This window comes from Acinonyx jubatus, chromosome E1, assembly GCF_027475565.1.
Source record: "Acinonyx jubatus isolate Ajub_Pintada_27869175 chromosome E1, VMU_Ajub_asm_v1.0, whole genome shotgun sequence".
NCBI lineage: Eukaryota > Metazoa > Chordata > Mammalia > Carnivora > Felidae > Acinonyx > Acinonyx jubatus.
The window spans coordinates 98,239-118,368 of record NC_069397.1 but is presented as its reverse complement, the minus strand read 5'-3'; the positions used below and the strand labels follow the sequence as shown (position 1 = coordinate 118,368).

Here is a 20,130-nt window from a genome sequence, read left to right as displayed (position 1 = left end):
ACAGAGGCCATGCATGATGTTTGTTGACTCCACGGCATTTGTCACGGTCTGAAAGAAAGAAGAAACTTCCTGAAGGCAAAGACCAATTTCTTTCTCTTTTTTTTAATGTTTATTTAGTTTTGAGAGAGAGAGAGAGAGAGAGAGAGAGAGAGAGAGACATTGTGAGTTGGGGAGGGGCAGAGAGTGGGAGACACAGAATCCGAGCTGTCAGCACAGAATCAGAGCTGCACAGAATCCGAGCACAGAATCAGAGCTGTCAGCACAGAGCCCGCCCGACACAGGGCTCGAACTCACAGACTGTGAGATCATGACCTGAGTCGAAGTTGGACGCTTAACCGACTGTGCCATCCAGGTGCCCCAAGGCATAGACCATTTCTGTCTCTGATTCCCAGTTTTCACAAGTATTGTTGAGCACTGAGAGCCATGTAGCACTGAACTTGAGAAAAGGTGGAGCTTACAGCCCAGCCTGCGAGACAGACAACACGGAGCCTGCAAGGAAAAGTACCACGAGTCAGAGCAAGCCTTTCTGCGGAGGCGAAATTCGAGGTGGTAGAGAGGGAGTCTGGGCAGAGCGATGTGTGCAGGGGGAGCTGCAGACGCCAGTCCCAGGAACAGGTGTGGTCGTAACAGAAGCAGTGCCTCCAGGCCTTCAGGGTCGTGCCCGAGAGGGAAGCGAGACCAGAGAAACAGGCAGAGTCCACAGTGCCCCGTCCGCCCTGACTGCCACGGGTCAGGACTTCGATTTTCGTCTGAAGACACTGGGAAGCTTTGGGAAGGCAGAGCGCAGGAGAGGGCCGTGAAGCCCCTGCCCTTAGCATGGGACGTGGCACACGGCGTGTCCTGGGCTTCAGAAGTGCTTGTGGAGGGCGCACTGGGGACAGAGCGGACAGACTCTGGTTAGGGCTGAGGTTCAGAGTCTCATCCTTCCTGCCGATTCTGGAATCTTCCTGACACGGTGGGCTCTGAGATAGGCGGTCCCCTCTCCACACCAGCTGCAGGTCACCCCTTCTGTGTGGCAGGCTCACGGTTTCGAAGAGACCCATGCGACCTTCCTTCAGACGGATTTGCTGAAGCTGCTGGTGAAAAAGTGCAGCAAAGGAACTGGTTTCAGTAAAACGTGGCTCCTCCGGGATCTAGAGGTAAGGGGTGGGCGTGCCTCCCGCCACCACCGCCACCTGGTGCAGGTGCGGGCTGCCCACCCGCGAGTGAAGACGGGGCTAGCCCAGCGCGTGCTCATTCTGTACTGTGGTTGGACCACATCTTCCGTTTGTGTCCCTGTTGGAAACAGGGACTGTGACACCTGCCCTCCGTGTCAGGGAGGACGAGTTTGATGTCTGTTCAGAGAACACTGGAGAAGTATTCTATGGAAACATGCGGTTGGCCCTTTATCATGGCGATAAAGTGTTTCCTTGGATCATTATTTCCCTTTAAAGCCCCTTTGAGCTAAAATCAGTTTCTGAGTTTGTCCTTGGTTATGTTTATTTTATGTAGGATTTAGTCAATGATTTCCATCTGATTACTATTCCTTGCAGGCCTTAGGTTTTTCTTAGTGGAATTACTGTGGTTCTCTGTGGAGTTTCTGGACCAACTGCTTCAGGTCCAAGACGAGCTGCTGCTGTGTGGGAGCTGGTCAGCCACCCGTCTCCATCACACAGGCCTGAGCATGAGGACACAGCTCTCAGGTCCCACGAGAGGGTTTGCTTCGGTTGCAGGAAAATGTGCCAAAGCATAGTAATGGGGATAATCTGGAGAGCATCTGGGCTCTCAATCTGAGGAAACATTTTAAATTAAAAAAAATTTTTTTAATGTTTATTTAGTTTTGAGGGAGAGAGAGTGGGGGAGACGCACAATCGGAAGCAGGCTCCAGGCTCTGAGCCATCAGCACAGAGCCCGACGCGGGGCTTGAACTTATGAACTGTGAGATCATGACCTGAGCTGCAGTCGGAGGCTTAACCAACTGAGCCACCCAGGCGCCCCTAAAATTTTCTTATTCTTCAAATAATAGAACCACATTGCAGAAAATTCGAACTATAGGAAAGGAAGAAAAACTTTCAAATTTCACCTCACACACACAGCTCCTGTTAATATTTTATGTATGTCCTTATTCTAGTTGTTTCCTTTTTTTTTAATTCTTTTTTTAATATATTTTTTTAACATGAAATTTGTTGTCAGATTGGTTTCCCTAGTTGTTTTCTTCTGCATCTGTGTTACACGTACAGCCTCAAATGCAGGTGTGCGTGCAGTGGCCACCCCCTCGGTCACTAGACAGTTTTCCATGTTTAATGGCTGTAAGTGAAACACGAAGGCAGGTTCCAGCCTCATTGACCATAACATAAGTGTAACTTCTTGCATATTTTATGTTATTCCTAAGGCGACTTATTGGCTGGGTTAAAGGCAGTAGACGTTTTTATAGCTCTTTACCATTCAGCAAAATGAGTTCCAAATACCAATCTGCATCGTTAGCAGCAAAGTTAATAAACACAAAGGTCCGTCCCTCGTAGTTTTAGTTACTAGCATTTCTTTGATTACAGGTACAACTGAACACGTTTTCATGTTTTTCTTTTTTTACTCGTTTCACATTCTTTTTGTGAATCCGTACATCTTTTAAGGAGGCCAGATGTTTCCCACCCTCTGAGGGTTAAAGATCTGTGTGACATTCCCACCCACCGAACCCCCACACCACCGCCCTGCCTGGTTTTCTGCCCACAGGTTTTGTCCATCATGCTGTACTCCTCCAAGAAGGAGATCCACACCTCGGTCGAGCACACAGGCCTGGAACCGGATGAGCGAGGGGATCAAGGGGAGGACGCAGAAGGCGTGGTCAGCAGCCCTGGAGAGCAGGAGCAGAGGAAGCTAGATCCTCTGGAAAGCCTGGATGAGCCCACCAGAATATGTTTCTTGGTGAGTTCTGGGGCCGTGGTGTGGACGGTGGAGGGGCTCCACAGGATGGATTCCTTTTGGCTTGCACCTGGCTTTTGCCTCTGTGCGAAAATGCCTCTGTCTGACGTGCTGGGAGATCACTTCCTGAAGACTCGGTGGGAATTGTGTCGAATCGGTCCGGAAGGATGGAGAAGCCCATAGCACAGTAGTTCTCAAGCCTTTTGAGTCTAAAAGCTTTAGATCTTCTCTCCCGTGAAATACACACGTGCAGTCGTGCTCATGGTCTGCGGCCCGTCCATTGTGTCTCCCCGTGGCTTCTGAGACGCGCGCTCTCACAGTCCCTGGGGAGGCGCTCTTCCTCGGATCAGTGGCCGCAGGAAGAGCACACGGGTATGGGCTGGAGGTCAGGAAAGCAAGTTTAGTTTTCTCGGAAACCAAAAGGAAGTATAGCCTTGGACTTCCGGTGCCAGCGGTCAGACGGGGGTACGAGGCAGCTGGAGAGAAGCCGGCAGTGATGCGGTGGCGATGGCAGCTCTCAACCGTTAGCACTGCCTTTAGGGGCCTGGTATTTCTTTTGGCGTTTCCACGCTTTATGTTTTCCTTTGAATTTATAATAGCAGGTTCCACGGTCCATGGTTTAGAGTTTATAATTTTGTTTGCTTTAAGTGACCACACAATATTCTGAAATTATAACCTGTGGTAACTCTGGAAAGAGTTATTTTCTCCCTTTTGCGTTCAGGTGATCCGCGATGTGCGGAAGCACTTTTAAATGGTCTCTCTTCCTCTGCAGATGGCGCACGACGCCCTCAATGCCCCTCTGCACGTTCTCCGGGCCATATACGAGCTGCAGATGAAGAGGACCGATTCTTTCTTCCTGGAGGTTCAGAAGAGGTGAGGACCCTGCCAGCAACACGTAGGTAAAGATTCCCGGGAGGCCACGACGTGGAGCTGGCCCGTGGTTCTTCGTGAGCGATGTGAGAGCTGACTGCCGCACGCCCGTGTCATCTGAGTGGCGGTCGTGTCCCTCGCGGGGTGCCAGTTGACGCCGACGCCAAGGTTCCTTTCCTACGTCGTCCTGGGGCAAACAGCGCAAAGCAGGGCCTTCTAGCCAGAGTGTCGTTTGCTTGTTCACCGCGGCACATTATTTCCATGGCGTTCCCCCAAGGATTCTCATAGAATTTATAACGCTCCCTTTCTCTTGCCGGGAAGTTCAGGGCCGGTTCTTGGGCCCAACTCCCACATGTGTGTGCAGCCAATCTCCCCCTCTGTCCCTCATATCCTGGTTTCGACTTCCTGTTCTAACTTTCTTCTGCGTTTTCATCCCGTATTTCTATTTTCCCGTACGTATTTCTTACGTATCGCCTCGAGTCCTTTGTGAAACGAAGCAGGGCAGTGCTGGAACTAAGAGACCCAGAAATACCGGGTCAAGGAAGATAAGAGTTTGTTTTTCCTCTCGTGGACTGTCCAGGGTGGGTGGGCAGCTCTGCTCCTTGGAGTGGCCCTGTGCCACCAGATGGCTCACCCGTGCGTGCCACCTCTGTTCTGGCCCGGGGGGAGGGGGAATCATAGAGAGAGGAGTGCGTCCTCACCCCGGCCGCTGGAGGGTGGGCTCTGGAAGCGGCCCGCGTTACCTCGCCGGCCTCCCGTGGGCGCGAGCCCGGCTGCACCGCCGCATCTAGCTGCGGGAGGGGCTGGGCACCACATCGCCGGCTGGGGGGCTGTGTATCTTGCTACAACGTTGGGGAACTTTGTTCCTAGGCTCCAGGGAACGTGGATCCTGAGGGACGCCTTGCATTCTCTGCCGCAAGCGTGTACGTGCACGTCTGCGTGCATGAGTGAATGAGCGCGGTGAACTGGTGTCGCAGACTCGGGGGTGTGATGGTGTAATTGCAGAGTCCCAGGAAGACACCTCCCGTCAGTGTCCCTGACAAGTTCCACTGCAGGCTGAACTCTTCCCTTTCGGTACCTTTGTGCCCATCCTCGTGCCCCTTCTCCGCAGGTTTGATGGGGATGAGCTCACCACGGACGAAAGGATCCGGACCCTGGCTCAGAGGTGGCAGCCCAGTAGGAGTTTGAGACTGGACGAGCAGAGCGCCAAGGCCGTGGACACAGACATGATTATCTTACCGTGTCTGGTACGTTGCCTCCACCTTGGAGACGAAAGGTCGGCCCCTGGCCCCGCACCCCAGCCAGTTGGGAGGGGCCGGCCGCCGTCACAGTGGTCTTTGGGTTTGCAGTCGCGGCCCGCACGCTGTGACCAGGCCACTGCCGAGTCCAACCCCGTGACCCAGAAGCTCATCTCCAGCACGGAGGGCGAACTGCAGCAGAGCTATGCCCAGCAGCGCCGGAGCAAGAGTGCTGCCCTCCTGCACAAGGAGCTGGGCTGCAAGAGCAGGAGGGCCGTCCGCGAGTACCTCTTCCGCGTGAATGAGGCCACGGCTGTCCTGTATGCCCGCCACGTGCTGGCGTCCTTGCTCGCTGAGTGGCCTGGGCACGTGCCCGTGAGCGAGGAGACCCTGGAGCTGAGCGGCCCGGCCCACATGACCTACATTTTGGATATGTTCATGCAGCTGGAAGAAAAGCATCAGTGGGAGAAGGTGATTGTTCACTGGGTCAGGCTGGGTCCTCGCCCTCATTGCGCCTCCTCTGCGCCCCCATGTGTGAACATGCTTCCTCCGGATGCAGCGGAGGCTGGCCGTGGGCACGGCTGGGCTCTCGCAAGTCCCGGCCCAGAGCGGAGGTCACAGCCTTGGCAGACTTGGTGTGCAGAGAGCGCTCGGCCCGCCGACCCCGTGGAGCCTGACTCTGCACACTCCCCGGCCCATCTCTTCTCGTGGCGCCAGGTCCAGAGGACAGGGTGAATTACGGCCCCCGGTGTGTGCTGTGGTACAGGACGCCTCCGGGGTGGTTTGCGTCTTGTTCCTGGAACGTTGGCCCCGGGACACTCGCACCTGCTGCAGTGTAACCCGCAAGAGTTCTGTCGTGAGGAAGTGCAGCCAGGGGCCTGTCCGAGGCCCCCGGCCTCTGGGGGGCAGGTGTGGGGTCTGCATCCTCACCCCACACTCTGGTTCTCAGCTTCCAGGCCTCTGGTTCTGTTCTTATTCTTTGATTTGAATTGATTTGATTTTTTTTTATGTTTATCAATTTTTGAGAAAGAGAGCATGAGCAGGGGAGGGGCAGAGAGAGAGGGAGACACAATCCGAAGCAGGCTCCAGGCTTGGAGCTGTCGGCAAAGAGCCTGACGTGGGGCTGGAACTCATGAACTGTGAGATCATGATCTGAACCAAAACCAAGAGCCAGATGCTTAACCGACTGAGCCACCCCGGCACCCCATTCTTTTCTTTCTTTCTTTTTTTTTTTTTTTTTTCTTTTTAATGTTCATTGACTTTTAAGAGAGAGAAAGAGACAGAGAGAGAGAGAGAGAGAGAGACAAAGCATGAGCAGGGGAGGGGCAGAGAGAGAGGGAGACACAGACTCCAAAACAGGCTCCAGGCTCCGAGCTGTCGGCACAGAGCCCGATGTGGAGCTCGAACCCACGAACCGTGAGATCGTGACCCGAGCTGAACGAAGTCAGGCACTTAACCACTGGAGCACCCCCCAGCACCCCTGGTTCTGTGTTTATTCTTAAGTCAAATCTTCAGCTTTGTCTCGAGAGTAGTGTTGGGGTAGCAAGGCTTCCCAGCGTGCACATACGTGAGGAGCCTCGTCGCAGAGCTGGCCTGGCCTGGGTGGCGGGAGCTGTGGGCACCACCTCCGGCCGAGCGGGATGGTTTTGTCACCACCTTACCAGATTCCAAGTGCACAACTCTTGAGTCACATTTACTGCCGCCTTCTTCATCCCTGTCCCCTTGGCGCCCACATACATCACGTACCCTCACCCACACGCATGCACGCCCTACGCGAGGACTCCTCAGGATGTGAGTTCATCCTCTTCTCCTTAATTTGCCTGTCAAAGACACCACCAGTCTGTAAGTCCTGGATCTGGCCCCAGCCACACGGCCTTGGAGGTGCGGGCGGCTCTGCTGTAGCTGCACCTCTCATCTGCGAGTGGCAGAGGGGAACATGGCCTTCCCCACCCTCGCCCCGAGGAGCCCCCAGTCCCTCACCCCCTCGGCATGTGGCCTGTTGTGCTGTAATTGTCTGTCCGCATGCCTCCCCTGCTGGTCTCAGGACTCTTCAGGGCCCGGGACCACCCCTGATAGGTTCTGCTGGCTCTCTCAGAGCTCCCAGAAGTGGTGTTTTCCAGAAGGAAAACCAGCATCCCAGCGTACAGGAAGTCCCCCCTCTCCCCGCCCCCCTGCCGTGAGAGGCGGCTGGTGAGGTCAGCCTCTGCGGTGACGCCAGCCCCTCTGGACAGGCCTTGGGTTGAACTGGGCTCCTCCTCCTTCCTGCCACCGGCAGGCCCTGACGCTCGCTGCTTCGTGTCCCGCCAGATCCTGCGGAAGGTACTCCAGGGCTGCCGAGGGAGCATGCTGGGGACCATGGCCCTGGCTGCCTGCCAGTTCATGGAGGAGCCTGGGATGGAAGTGCAAGTGAGGGAGTCCAAACACCCGTATAACAATAACACCAACTTTGAGGTACGCTCCAAGACGTGTGGCTGGCAGGACCCACGAGGGTGCTGAGGAGCTCACCAGTGCCCAGAGCGGCTCCCCGCCCCCCACCCCTGCCAAGTCCCAGCCAAGAAAGGGCCTCCTTGGTCCCAAAGCCAGGGAGTCTTTACCACCCAGTCTTTTTTCCTGGTGGCCTGGTTTTAATGGAAAAAGTGGGCGCCCAGGCCTGGGGTGGGGGGTGGGGGTTCAGTTTCCCTGCAGCTAGCTCCTTGCAGGGAATCCTTGGCATCTTTCGGAAGTGCATCTGAGTGTGGGCCTGGGTTCAGCCCTCGCTGCACCATCTCGATGACGTGGCCACACCTCGGAGACCCCTGTCCTTCGGTTTAATTCACGTGTGCATGTTCCTGTCCCGCCAGACCGAGGGCCGGGGAGGGCAGGGCTGACATTTAACCGTCTCACATTTGCAGGATGTGGCATGAGGCAAGCCCTCAGGAGTGACAGAGGTGTCTTTCTGTCCCCTCCCCAGGATAAGGTCCACATCCCTGGTGCAATCTACCTCTCAATCAAATTCGACGCGCAGTGCAGCACAGAGGAGGGCTGTGACGAGCTGGCCATGTCCAGCAGCAGTGACTTCCAGCAGGATCGACACACTTTCAGTGGGTCTCAGCAGAAATGGAAGGATTTTGAGCTTCCAGGTAATAAATAGTTGGTCATACGGACTCTTACCATGAAGTATTTAAACTCAATAATGAGGAGCGCCCGGGTGGCTCGGTCGGTTAGATGTCCGACTTCAGTTCGGGTCATGATCTCACAGTTCATGGACTCAAGCCCCGTGTAGGGCTCTGTGCTGACAGCTCGGAGCCTGGACCCTGCTTCGGATTCTGTGTCTCCCTCTCTCTGTGCCCCTGTCCTGCTCATACTCTGTCTCTCAAACACAAACAAACAAACAAACAAACTCAATAGCGAGAGAAGGGACGTGGAGGGATGTCACGTGGGGCTTAGTCTGTTGCCATTCTCTGTTGCTGTGGTGTCCTGACCTGTTTCTGGTTCTTGTGTGACCCAGGAGATACTCTGTATTATCGCTTCACCTCTGACATGAGCAACACGGAGTGGGGCTACAAATTCACTGTGACGGCTGGACACCTCGGGCGATTCCAGACAGGTGTGTGCCCTGGTCTTTCTGTGTGTAGGATGTCCCTGCCAGGGACGCTCGGGGGAGGGGTAGGTGCCATTATGTCACGGATCTTTGTTAAAGTCAAAGCAGGTACTTTAATACTAGCACACGGTCGCCGTGATGTGCTGTGGTGGTTGGCTGTACTCTTGCATGGACGGGTAGAAGAGGCACCTGTGGCACCTACAAAAGACACGTCTTCTCTTGGAATTTGCAGGGCGGTTTGCGAAAGGGAGGAGCTGAAAATGTTGGTCCTATGTTGCTTTTATAAAAGGCAAAATTTAAATAACTGTAGTTACCTTCTCATATTTGTTAAACGTAAGAGTTAATAATACAAGAGTAAATACAAGAGTTAATTAAAATATCGGTGTTTTGTGGTTGTGGGCCAGGGTTCGAGATTTTGAAGCAGATGTTGTCAGAAGAAAGAGTTGTGCCACACCTCCCACTGGCCCAGATTTGGGAATGGCTGGTGGGTGTGGCTTGTCGCCAGACTGGCCATCAGCGATTGAAAGCCATTCACCTGCTTCTGAGGATCGTCCGCTGCTGCACCCACAGGTGAGCCGCTCTCCGTATGTGAGTCCTTCGCAGGGAGTTTGTGAACAACTGTGAATATCTCCTCCCACTCTGGCTTGCCGTTTCTCTGTACTGGAGTCTGATGAAAAGAAGTTTCTAATTTTGACATCTTGCCGTTCATCAATCGTGTTTTATGGTGGTGCTTTTGTCCTGTTTAGGCGGTTTCCGCCTCACTCCACCTTGGGGTGGTGAAGGTGCTTCCCGTGTTCTAGAAGCTTTTGTTATTTTTTCTTTCACTCCTAGCTGTACGCTCCACACGGAATGACTTCTGCGCAGGACGTGAAGTGCAGGGGGTCAGGGTTAATTATTCGAATGTGAGTCTCCACCTGACCCCAAAGACCACCTTGTCCCTCACCTCACTCCAGCACCCTGTTGGTCACAAAGGAGGTGTCTGTACAGATGCGTCTGTGTCTGGTCTCTGCTGCTCCAACGCTCTTTATGGTTCTGGTGCCAGTACCACGCTGTCTTAACTATCGTTGCTTTCTAATGAATTCATATATCTAGTCGTATAAATCCTTTGCTCTTCAGCTTCCAGGCCGTCTTGTCTATCTTTGACTCTGCATATCTATATACATCTTAGAATTGGTTTGCTTCTCTTTTTTTCCCAGCTTCGGTGAGGTGTAATTGACAAAGTTGTAACATATTTACAGGCTAGAGGGGATTTCTTGTGTGTCCGCATTGTACAAGGGCCCCCACCAAGTTCCTTAACACACCCAGCACCTCGTGTTACCTTTGTTGTGTGTGACAGCAGTTACGTGCGCCTCTCTACGATCCAGTATGGTACGCCGTCATCTCCTGTAGTCACCGTGTCATTCATTAGATCCTCAGACCTTACTTGTCTTACAGCTGAAAGCTTGTCCCTTTGACCAGCCTCTCTGTTTCCCACACCCACGGCCTCCAGCAAGTACCATTCTACCCTCTGTGTCTATGAGTTTGACTGTTTCTTTGTGTGGTTTTGGTTTCCACATGCGAGTGAGGTCATCCAGGGTTTGTCTTTCTCTGGCTTATTTCACTCGGCACAATGCCCTCCAGGTCTCCCTTCTTTCTCATGACTTTCCTTCTCGCACATACTCCGCTGTGTATATATGCACCACGTTTGCTTTCTCCACTCCTCCATCGATAGGACACTTAGCTTGTTTCCATGCCTTGACCATTGTGAATAACAGTGCAATGAACATTCGAGTGCAGGTATTGTTTTGAGATAACAATTGCATTTCCTTTGGATATAAACCCAGTAGTAGGATTACTGGATCATACTGTGGTTCTGTTTTGAATTACTCGAGAAAGCTCCATACTCTGTCCACAGTGGCTGCACCAGTTTGCGTTCCCACCAGCAGTGCACGAGGGCTCCCCTTTCTCCACATCCTCGCTGGCACCTGTTACCTCCCGTCTTTTGGATACTAGCCACCCTAACGCATGTGAGGTGACAGTGTGGTTTTGACTTGAATTCCCCGACGCTGAGTGATTTGAGCATCTTTTCATGTTAGCCGTATGGATGTCTTCTTTGGGAAAATATCTGTTCAGGTCCTTTAACCATTTTTAGTTGGGTTATGTGGGGTTTTCTGAAATGGAGCTGCATGAGTTCATTGTGTATTTTGGGTATTAAGTCCTTACCAGATATGTGATTTACCACTGTTTTCCCCCATTCCGTGGATGCCTTTTCATTTGTTGATGGTCCTCTTTACTGTGCAGAAGCCTTTTGTTTCGATGTCGTTCCTTCCACTCGTTTATTCTTGCTTTTGGTGTCCACTCCAATGGCAAGGAGTTTACCTGTATGTGTTCTTGTAGGAGTTTTATGGTTGGTGGTCTTACATTCAAGTCTTTAATCTATTTTGAGTTAATTTTTGCGCATAGTGGGAGAGAGGGATGCAGTCTCATGCTTTTGCATGCGGCTTGTGTCAGGTTTTCCCGACACATTTGTTGAGGTGACTGACTGTCCTTTCCTCGTTGCATATTCTTGGCGACTTTGTCAATTAATTGGGTGTCTACGTGTGGGTTTATTTCTCGGCTCTCTGTTCTGTTCATCGATCTTTGTGTCTTCTTTTATTCCAATACCATACTGTGTTGATCGCCATAGCTCTGTATTGCAGTTTGGAATTGGGATGTGCGAGGCTTCTAGTTTTGTTCTTTCTCAAGATTGACTTGGTTATTTGGGGTCTTTTGTAGTTCCTTGTGGATTTTAGGATTGTTTTTCCTATTTCTGTGAAAATGCCATTGGGATTTTGATAGGGACTACATGGAATCTGTATATTGCTTCCGGCCATATTTTAACGGTATCCTTCTGGTCCTTGAACGCGAAACAGCCTTTCCGCTTGGTTGCGTCTTCAGTTTTTTTCATCAGTGTTTTATAGTTTTCAGCGTACGGATTGTTGATCTCCTTTGTGAAAATGTATGTCTGAGTATTTTACTCTGTTTTATCCTGTTATAAATGGGATTACTTGTTTAGTTTCTCTTTCTGATAGCTCATCATTAAGCATATAGAAATGCAGGTGGGGGCTCCTGGGTGGCTCAGTCAGTTGAGTGTCCGACTCTTGATCTGAGCCTGGTCATGATCTCAGGGTCAAGCCCCACGCTGGACTCCACGCTGGGTGTGAAACCTAGTTTTAAAAAAAGAGGAGAGGCAGCTGGTTTTTCTATATTGATTTTGTGCCCTACGACTTCACTGGATTTATGAGTTCTAACGGTTTTTCTGTGGCGTCTTTGGTGTTTTCTATAGAGAATGTCATCTGCAAACAGAGACATTTCTGTCTTCTTTTCCAGTGTAGATGCCTTTTATTTCGTCTTCTTGCCCAGCTGCTCTGGCTAGAAATTCCAGTACCTTGTCGCGGATAAGCTTGTGTATTTTCTGTTCACACACATATACACATACCCCCTCTCACCTGATGGGGTTTGGGTGGACTTCAGAGCACTGAACCCTCTGTGTTGATTCCTCTTCTCTGCGATCCTCTAGTGCTCAGGTCTGAGTGATGTTTCTATGTAGAGGATTTCCATTAAATTAGATTTATCTAATGTTTTTGATGATACTGTAATTGGTGTTGTAGAATTCTTATTCTTAATTGTTCCTGCTCATATATAATTCACTTTTGTTTATTTTCCTTGTATCCAGTGACAGTGCTCTGTTGCTTAACTTGGAGAGCTCACATGTCGCTATTCAGAGCACAGTCATGTTATCTACAAAGAACCGGTTTTCGTTCCTCCTCTCGGTCCTTAGAATTTTTTTTTTCCTTTTTGCACTAGCCGTGACCTCCCCAGAGTACTAAGTAGAAGTGGAGGCTAAAGACCCGCTGTCTTGTTCCTCACCTCAGGGCAGGTGTTGGCAATGTGTCCCTCACGCGCACGGTGTCAGTGCGCCTCTCTAGCAGTTTCCAGGCACACAGACGCAGGATGCCGCCAGAGTGGAGAGACGATATTCGAGATAGCACGCCATCTTCTGGTGTAATATGGAGCTGTTATTTAAAAAACAAAGGGCTCTCCGAGTCAGGGAGAGAAAAGGATGGCACGTTGAGTCCGTCTGCGCGCAGGCAGGCAGAGAGAAAGCCAGCTGTGGTTGCCGTTAGCGCCGTGTTCTCGTGTGCGACAAAGGCCCCTTAGCCCACAGGGGCTCCATTCTGTCCTGTTGAGAGCAGCCTGCAGTGAGAACCACGTGGTGGTTGAGGGATGGGCATGAAACAGTCTTCAGACGGGCGGGTCCTTCCCTGCTGCATGTGATGCACCTCTGCGGTTTGCCGACCTCCTTCAGTCCAGACAGGCCGGGCAGAGGGGAAAGGCGACCCCAGGGGAGGGGTGGCTGCCAGTGGCCAGATGAGCCACGGATGAGCCACGTAGGAGCACTTTCCTGAAAGCTCAGCTGTAGAGCTGTCTCTTTAAATGGAGCCAAGTTTTCCTGGTGCTCTAGGAAGACTCGCTCTTCTGGGAGAAAATGATGGGCTCCAAGAGTAAATGCGCAGAATACTTCGTACAGTCATACATGAAAAAGAAAAAGCAAAATTTAGGATTATAAATATATAAAGTCATGTCGTAAGGCTCAGAATATCATTTCCTGACTTTCCTTCTCGTAAGGACGTTGAACTGGAAACACAGCACGTCCTCCCTCAGAGTGAAACATGCAGTGAGTCTCCACGGAGGCCTATCCAGTGGAAAAGGATTCTGCTCTACTGGGAAAGGGTTCTGGCCCGAGCGACCTCACAACCATATTTCTTGTGTTTCGTGAGCCTAAGATTATTATAGTGGCTTTCATTGCCTTTTAACTGCCTCTTTTTTTCTGATTGTTAAAGCAACAAGTGTTGCAGAAAATCTAGAAAACGGACAGAGACAACAACTGATAACATTTTTGATGTATTTGTTCACTGTTGTGTTTAATACAGTTACACGATACCATATCTGCAGTTTTATGCCTCCTTTTTTCCACGTAACATTTATCTCGAGATTTTTCCACGAGGTTCTTCCTAACAACCGTTTAGAGGCATGCTGCTGATTTACAGGCCTGGGCTTCGGGGTCTCCTGCATCCTTGGAGTCCTGTTCTGAAGTTTAGGTTCTGCCCCTTTCCCTAGTTGCCACTGGTGGATATTTTTGGCCATTTGGGGGGACAGTGATGACTTTACTGGGTGTGGGGGGAGTCTGTCAGCTGGCCTCTGTCTCACGTCTCACCCCCTTCCGCAGCGACCTCTGTGACCTGACGCTGCTAAAGCCCCTGTGGCAGCTCTTCACGCACATGGAGTACAGCCTGTTCGAGGACGTGACACAGCCTGGCATCCTCCTCCCCCTGCACCGCGCCCTCACGGAGCTCTTCCTCGTCACCGAGAACCGCGCCCAGGTGAGTGGTGAGGGCCCTGCTGGAGCTCCCCCGCTGCCTGGGCTGAGGGCCGAGCCCTGGGGTGTCGTCTGGGTCGCGGCAGACCTGCGCAGGGGGCAGGCGTGGCCTGAAGTAAGCATCCTCACCTCCTCCCGGCCCCCCCGGAATGCTGTTTTGTTGGGCCTAAAGCCACAGGGGAAAAACTGCCCCGGGTCAGTGCTTGACAGTAGTGAGTTCTGGAAAATAAAACGGACGGGTTCTTCCTTCTTCCTGCTCCTTCTTCCCACGAGCGTAGTAGGCTCATTGAACATGTGAGATGAGAAGGTCTTTCCCAGTTCTTTAGCTTACCCCTCATTTTCTACATGAGGAAACCGACCGGAGCACCCTGTGGATGAGTCGGGGCAGAGGGCTCCCCGCCCCTGCTTCCCCCCTCCAGAACTGGGCACCTGGCTGCTCCCGGTCCAGCTCCTCCCATGGCTCTCAAGTGAGGTAGTGCCATGAGGTGCCCGCGGAACCAGGAGCGATCACCCATGCGGGACTCCGTGGTGGTGGGAGGGTGTCCCCTGGGCGGTGGTCCCCTCCAGCCACAGCCATGCTCTCTCCGCAGGAGCTGGGGTTGCTGCAGGAGTACCTGCTGGCCTTAACCACCGACGACCACCTTCTCCGCTGCGCAGCACAGGTATGCCTCCCCTCCCCCCCCCCACCCACCCAAGCTGGCTGCTGCTGCTTCCCCGTGGCCAGATGGCCCCATTGCCATCGACGGAACCCCCCTGGGGTTCATCCGGGGCTCTGTCCCAACCCCATCGCATCCTTCCAGTGTCTGAGGAGGGAGTTGAGCCCCTTACTCGGTGTCATTCATATCCAACCGTGGGCTTGGAACACGCTAGCAAGAATTTATCTTTGAAACCAAAACAACCAATGCCTTAAATTGACAGTTTGCCTGAAGTTTCCATAGAGTTAGATTTCAGTTTTTTCCCTGGTAGGAGAACCCCTGACAGTTTGGTCCCAGGACGCCTTTCCACTTTTCAGTTATTGAGGGTCCCAAAAAGCTTTCATTTGTGTGTTGCACATATCGATAGATACCATTAGAGATTAGGTTTTAAACTTAGAAATTAAAACACTTAAGCACGTAATTATCACTTTAAGAAATAGTAAACTTACTCCGTGGTAACACGAGTAACACATTCTCTGCAAAACAGCTGTATGTTCCCAAACAAAACCATCCTTGAGGAGGCGGCTGTCGTTCACGCCCGCCAGACCTGCGTCCTGCTGCTGCAGCTGTGCTGTCCTGCACCGGCCTCTGGGAAACTCCCCACATGCTCCAGAGCATGAGGGTGGCAAGGCACATAATGTCTTAGCATCACCACGCGGAGCCCGGAAAGGGTCTCGGGAACCCCCAGGCGCAGGCCGCATGTTGAGAACCTTAGACCCGCAGACCCCTTGAATATCACAGAGCATGTGGTCCAGCCCTACAGTGGACACAGGGGGACACTAAGGCTGAGAAGGGGGAGGTTTGCCCAGGGTCACGCTTGAGTGGTTGTCCGGCCCGAGCCCTGCACTCTGTTCCTGCAAGTCTGCTCGGTGAGCACACGGTCCTCTCACAGGGAAGGGTCTTGCCTGCGGAGAAGCAGGAAGCCCCCATCCACTTGGGGCATCTGTACAAATTCTCCTGAGACCCGTAGGCACAGTAGAACCTCCCTCCCCTCCTAACAGGTGCCCGCCCCCACCGCCCCCAGTACCCCTGCTTTTGTGACACGCAGCGAAAATTTGAGATTTGACCATATGGCACCGAGCGCTCCATATATTCCTGTGGGCTCTTCCCTCTCACCTGCCCCTGTGCCCAGTGTCACCCTCGTCCTGACCCTCCCCACAGCACATCACTGTGCTGGACCAGGGCTCTGCCTCGTCCTCCCCCAGCCGCCTTCCGCTCCTGCTGCACGGAACCCGCACCACGGCCTCGGCCTGGCTCTAGGGCGTCCTCCTTCCCAGCAAGGACCCTTCCTACACTGTGGCCCAGCGCTGGCTGTCTGTTTCTTCCCTTCCGCACCTTTGTGCTCCTCCCTTTCCCTAAAGAGCTTGCCCAGACACCCCGTGGGCAGCATCCTCCGGGTCGACTGAGCCCACCAAGCATTGCACCCGCCCCTCTTACAGGGCAGTGATGCTCTTTCTACCCTATGTTTGGAGCTTCCGTGTGGTTGAGAGAATTTTTCTCTCTCTCCTCTAGACTGGTGCTCCGGGTGAGGGGAACCACATTTGCTTGTGTCTCCCTTGCCCCAGCCCCACCCCCAGTGCTCAGCTGAGGCTCTTGTTCAGTCCACACATAACGAGTGAGCAGTTGAATGGTTCTCAACATTGGCAGTGACCCTTTCTCCCTCCACAGGCTCTACAGAACATCGCTGCTATCAGCCTGGCCATCAACTACCCAAACAAGGCAACCCGCCTCTGGAATGTCAAGTGTTAGCCCTTGGTATGGTGTGCATGGACCTAGCTGATGTGTCCACACGGGTTTTAGAGCAGACGTCTAAACTCATTCAGGGAAATGCCCATGCTGTAGCGTCCGGCCCCCCTTGAGCTCCCCCTTTGCTCCGAGTAGAATGCCAAGTAGTCACGCCTCCAAGAACTTGCCACGTCACAAGCTAGACACCTGCACACACCATAGCATATGAGAATGAGTATGAATAACTCAGAATTATTTGGGAGGGCAGGCAGGGGCCCTTGAGAAGGTTGTTCAGAGACCAGCCTGGAAAGGGTTCTGTCTCCGTCGAGCCGGAGCCGGTGGCTGAACGCGGCGTCTGCCTGGAGCTGCGTCCCTCAGCAAGACCTCCGGCAGCGGTGGCCTTGCCTGGGAGCTCTCCCTTTGCTCTTGCTTCTTGAGACTGGATGGTCCAAACCAAAGCTGATGAGAGCTTGTCCTGGCTGCCACCTGGCCCCCGAGCACCCACGCAGCTGCCCCGCAGAAGTCATCGGTGACAACAAGTGCCCTTGGAAACGGCCAGCGAGCCTCCCACGTGCATCACTCGTGCACCGGTTCCAGCACATCTGTGTTGAGTTGTTTCAACTTATTCCAGTTTCCACCTCACATTTTTAGAGCAGAACAACATGACTCCCTTGAAAGGCCCCACGGGAGGCCTGGCAGAACGGTCACGCAGGGGGACACACTGTTTGTGGAAGCAACAAGTTGAGGAATTCTCTTTAGCTTCTGTACTTAAATACTTGAAGTGTTATCAGATGAGATCTTATTTTAGAAGTAAAAACAAAACAAAACAAAACAAAAAAAAAACAAAAACCAAATAAACAAAAGACACATGATTTTATTTCTTCTCCGTGGTCATGGGCAGCCCAACGTGTCCGCCCCAGGGCCCCACCTGCTTCTGCGGCTGTCATTTGTCTGGCTGTGAGTGCGCCAGGTCTCGCGAATGCTGTTTTCCATTTTTCTTTTTATGATTGCGGTCTTGCCCTGAAGTGCCGACGATTCTCTTTGCAAAGCCATGCTTTGGAGCGTGAGGGCGGGGTGGGTACCTGGGCTGCGCGCAAGGCTCGGTGAAGAGCGCTTGGGGCCGTTGCCGTTTCAGGGCGGGCGTCCTGGCCTGAGCACGGCCTGCTGCGCGGGGCCCGGGGAAGGCCGAGGGGAGCAGGTCAGTGCTCCCATGGCCTCTGAAGCCCCCTTTGCAGGGTCTGCAGGGTCTGGGGTGGAGGGGCCCGAGAGTGCAGGTCCCACGAGTGTCTTCCTGCAGAAGCACTTTTGCCTTCTTGGTCAGGAGGCCGAGGGGCAGCAACCTCATGCAGCCTCAGAGTTGTATTCTCACTCAAGCCCCAAGCTACACGTTGAGCCAGCGTGTGGGGGACAGTTCGAAGGAGATGCAAACCGAGGGGCCCGTCCTGAAACTTGGTGACGTCAGGCCTGGGGCCCCGGGCTCGGTCTGGTCCCCCATGGTGTCGGGATGCAAGCTCCGGGCACTGCGGCTTGGAGGAAACCGTCCTCAGCTTTCAGAGAAGGCCCCACGCTCGCTACCACCCAGGCCCAGGCCGGTCTCAGTGCAGAGGGGGGCCTGGAAGATGGACGAGACGGTGTGCTCGCCGCTTCGCCTTGCTGCCACCCACAGCCCTCGTGCCCCAGACCGACTGACCAAAGCAGGACAGATGGCGGGGCGGGTTCACACCTCCTGGTGTGGTCACTGCCAACCGTGTTCCCCCATCCTGCTGGGAGGCCCAACTGTGAGTAAATGCCGGCCCCCGCACCGCCGCTGTCTCATGCCGCCCTTGCCGTTCTGGCCTCTCTGACTTTGCACGGAGTGAACCCGGGTTCTGCTTCGCACACAGCCGCTGCTCTCCCCCGCTCAGCCCGCCCCACCCACCTGGGCCCCTGGGCCCCACCGGCCCGCAGTGTCTGGAAGAACGGACACCACTGAGACCAGCCTGCCTTGATCCTTCTTGGAGGCAGAACTTCCAGGCAGGAGATAAAACTGGCAGGAATAAAGGTGTCGTGGAAACATGTGCCTGATTTATAAAGAGATTCTGACCCAAATCCTATATATTGTACAGACACTGTTCCTAAGGGGAGGAGTGACTTATTTTCATCATTGTTTTTAATTTGTTTTCTTACGGGTTTACGATTTTGAATTTTTCTTATTTGTTTGAAAGAAAGAATTTTGATTATATCAAGCTGAGTGATTTCAGCCTGTAAAAAGGATGTTGAGTTGTGGGTAAAATATGCAAATGAAGAGAAATATATTGTACAAATTCTATATAAAAAAGTGCAGCTGTGTGTGGGGTTTTTCTTCCTTCTGTCTTTCTTGTGAGGATCATACTTGCAGCTTCTGCCCGGCCCAAAGGGATGGAATTGCTGGAATCTCAAGGACTTGTGGTTGACAGGAACCAAAGGTGTGAGACACAAGCCCGCTGCCCCAATCTAAGCGGGCACGCGGAGACTCCGAGCGCAGTGAAGGGAGGCTCTGATCAACGTTCTTACAAGAGCCGGCGTCTGACGGACAGGCGCACTCCGAGCGGTTACAGCAGACGATTTATCTCCTAGCTGAAGTCCCTCCCCTGCTTCCTCATTGGCTGCGTGCTACAGAGGGTACAGCCTTACGCTGTGGCCTGAGCCCGCCCACGGGAGGCAAAAGGTAGTCTGATTAGAACAAGTGGACGTTCCCTGGGGCGACGCAGAGACGTCAGTTCGGTGGCGCGTGCTCATTGCAAAGCCTTTGAAAAAGAATCCCGCGAAACGGAGGCTGGCGGGAGGGTGGGAGAACGAGGAAGTGAGGTGTCTAAGGGTTTGGGACCCCACTGTGGGAGTGGGGAGGTCCGTGCAGATTTCCAATAGGCTGGAAACTCCTGTTAACCAGATAGCCCAGCTTTTAGTTGGTACTTCTGGAAATGAATCATCTCCCTTAGTTCTCACAATCCTGCCTTTTCTAAGTTGATTCCATTTTCATTTATATTTCCTTTATTTTTGAGGTCTTGCTCAAACATGCTCAGGAAGTGTGGGCTTTCCTCACAGTCAGGTTTATCTTCCAATAATAATAGGTTATTTTGGACATAAGGCACAGACATTTGTTTCTTAAGAAGAACCTTACGCCCAAGGGGGTTTGCTGTGGTCAGATGCTCCCAGCATTTTTCCAAAATATGTGTTCTTGTTGTTTTTCCACCCAGGGGTCCCAGGTCCTAAACGTTCCTTCTCTGCCTACTGAATCTCATCTTTTCCTATCATATTCCCCACTTTGAGTACATGACTCCTAACTGCCGTTAGGAATTGGGACAACGATCAATCTTAACCCCCTCCTGCTGAAAGGGGGCAATGACCGGGGTATGGCAGTCAGGGCAGGTTCCGAGGTCGATCCAGAGGTCCGAGATAACGGGAGGGTGTTTGGAACATTTGGGCTAGCAGAATTTTCTTGGAAGTCTTATTTTTCTGGCATATCATCGGCTTCTACAAATGACATACATAGAGTATTAGACTAACAAGCATTTATATTCCAAACGCAATGCCTCCTAGGGAGGAGACCACACCATGGAAAGGAAAGATGCATTGTAGCCATCCCAAAAGTCCCTGACATGTCTGGTCATTTTTAAAAAAATGTAACCACAAGTTTTCCTCTCTCTTCCATATTTATTTGGATCTTGTGATATTATTGGCTAGAATAATTAAGCAAGTTAACTAGTT

At 52.5% G+C, this 20,130-nt stretch overlaps 1 protein-coding gene across 4 annotated transcripts in view; it reads left to right on the top strand.

Moving 5' to 3' along the window:
* Positions 1 to 18,732, top strand: part of ZZEF1 (zinc finger ZZ-type and EF-hand domain containing 1) — a 102,831-nt gene extending 84,099 nt beyond the window's left edge. For all 4 annotated transcript variants that reach the window (XM_027047520.2, XM_027047518.2, XM_027047519.2 and 1 more), the window contains exons 44-55: positions 1,020 to 1,139; positions 2,710 to 2,901; positions 3,671 to 3,771; positions 4,880 to 5,015; positions 5,118 to 5,477; positions 7,314 to 7,457; positions 7,957 to 8,125; positions 8,494 to 8,592; positions 8,991 to 9,156; positions 13,835 to 13,988; positions 14,575 to 14,646; positions 16,348 to 18,732. In XM_027047520.2, coding sequence (XP_026903321.1) covers positions 1,020 to 1,139; positions 2,710 to 2,901; positions 3,671 to 3,771; positions 4,880 to 5,015; positions 5,118 to 5,477; positions 7,314 to 7,457; positions 7,957 to 8,125; positions 8,494 to 8,592; positions 8,991 to 9,156; positions 13,835 to 13,988; positions 14,575 to 14,646; positions 16,348 to 16,428 — 1,794 coding nt within the window. In that variant the 3' untranslated portion in view covers positions 16,429 to 18,732. The remainder of the gene's footprint in view (positions 1 to 1,019; positions 1,140 to 2,709; positions 2,902 to 3,670; positions 3,772 to 4,879; positions 5,016 to 5,117; positions 5,478 to 7,313; positions 7,458 to 7,956; positions 8,126 to 8,493; positions 8,593 to 8,990; positions 9,157 to 13,834; positions 13,989 to 14,574; positions 14,647 to 16,347) is intronic.
* Positions 18,733 to 20,130: the final 1,398 nt, after the last annotated feature.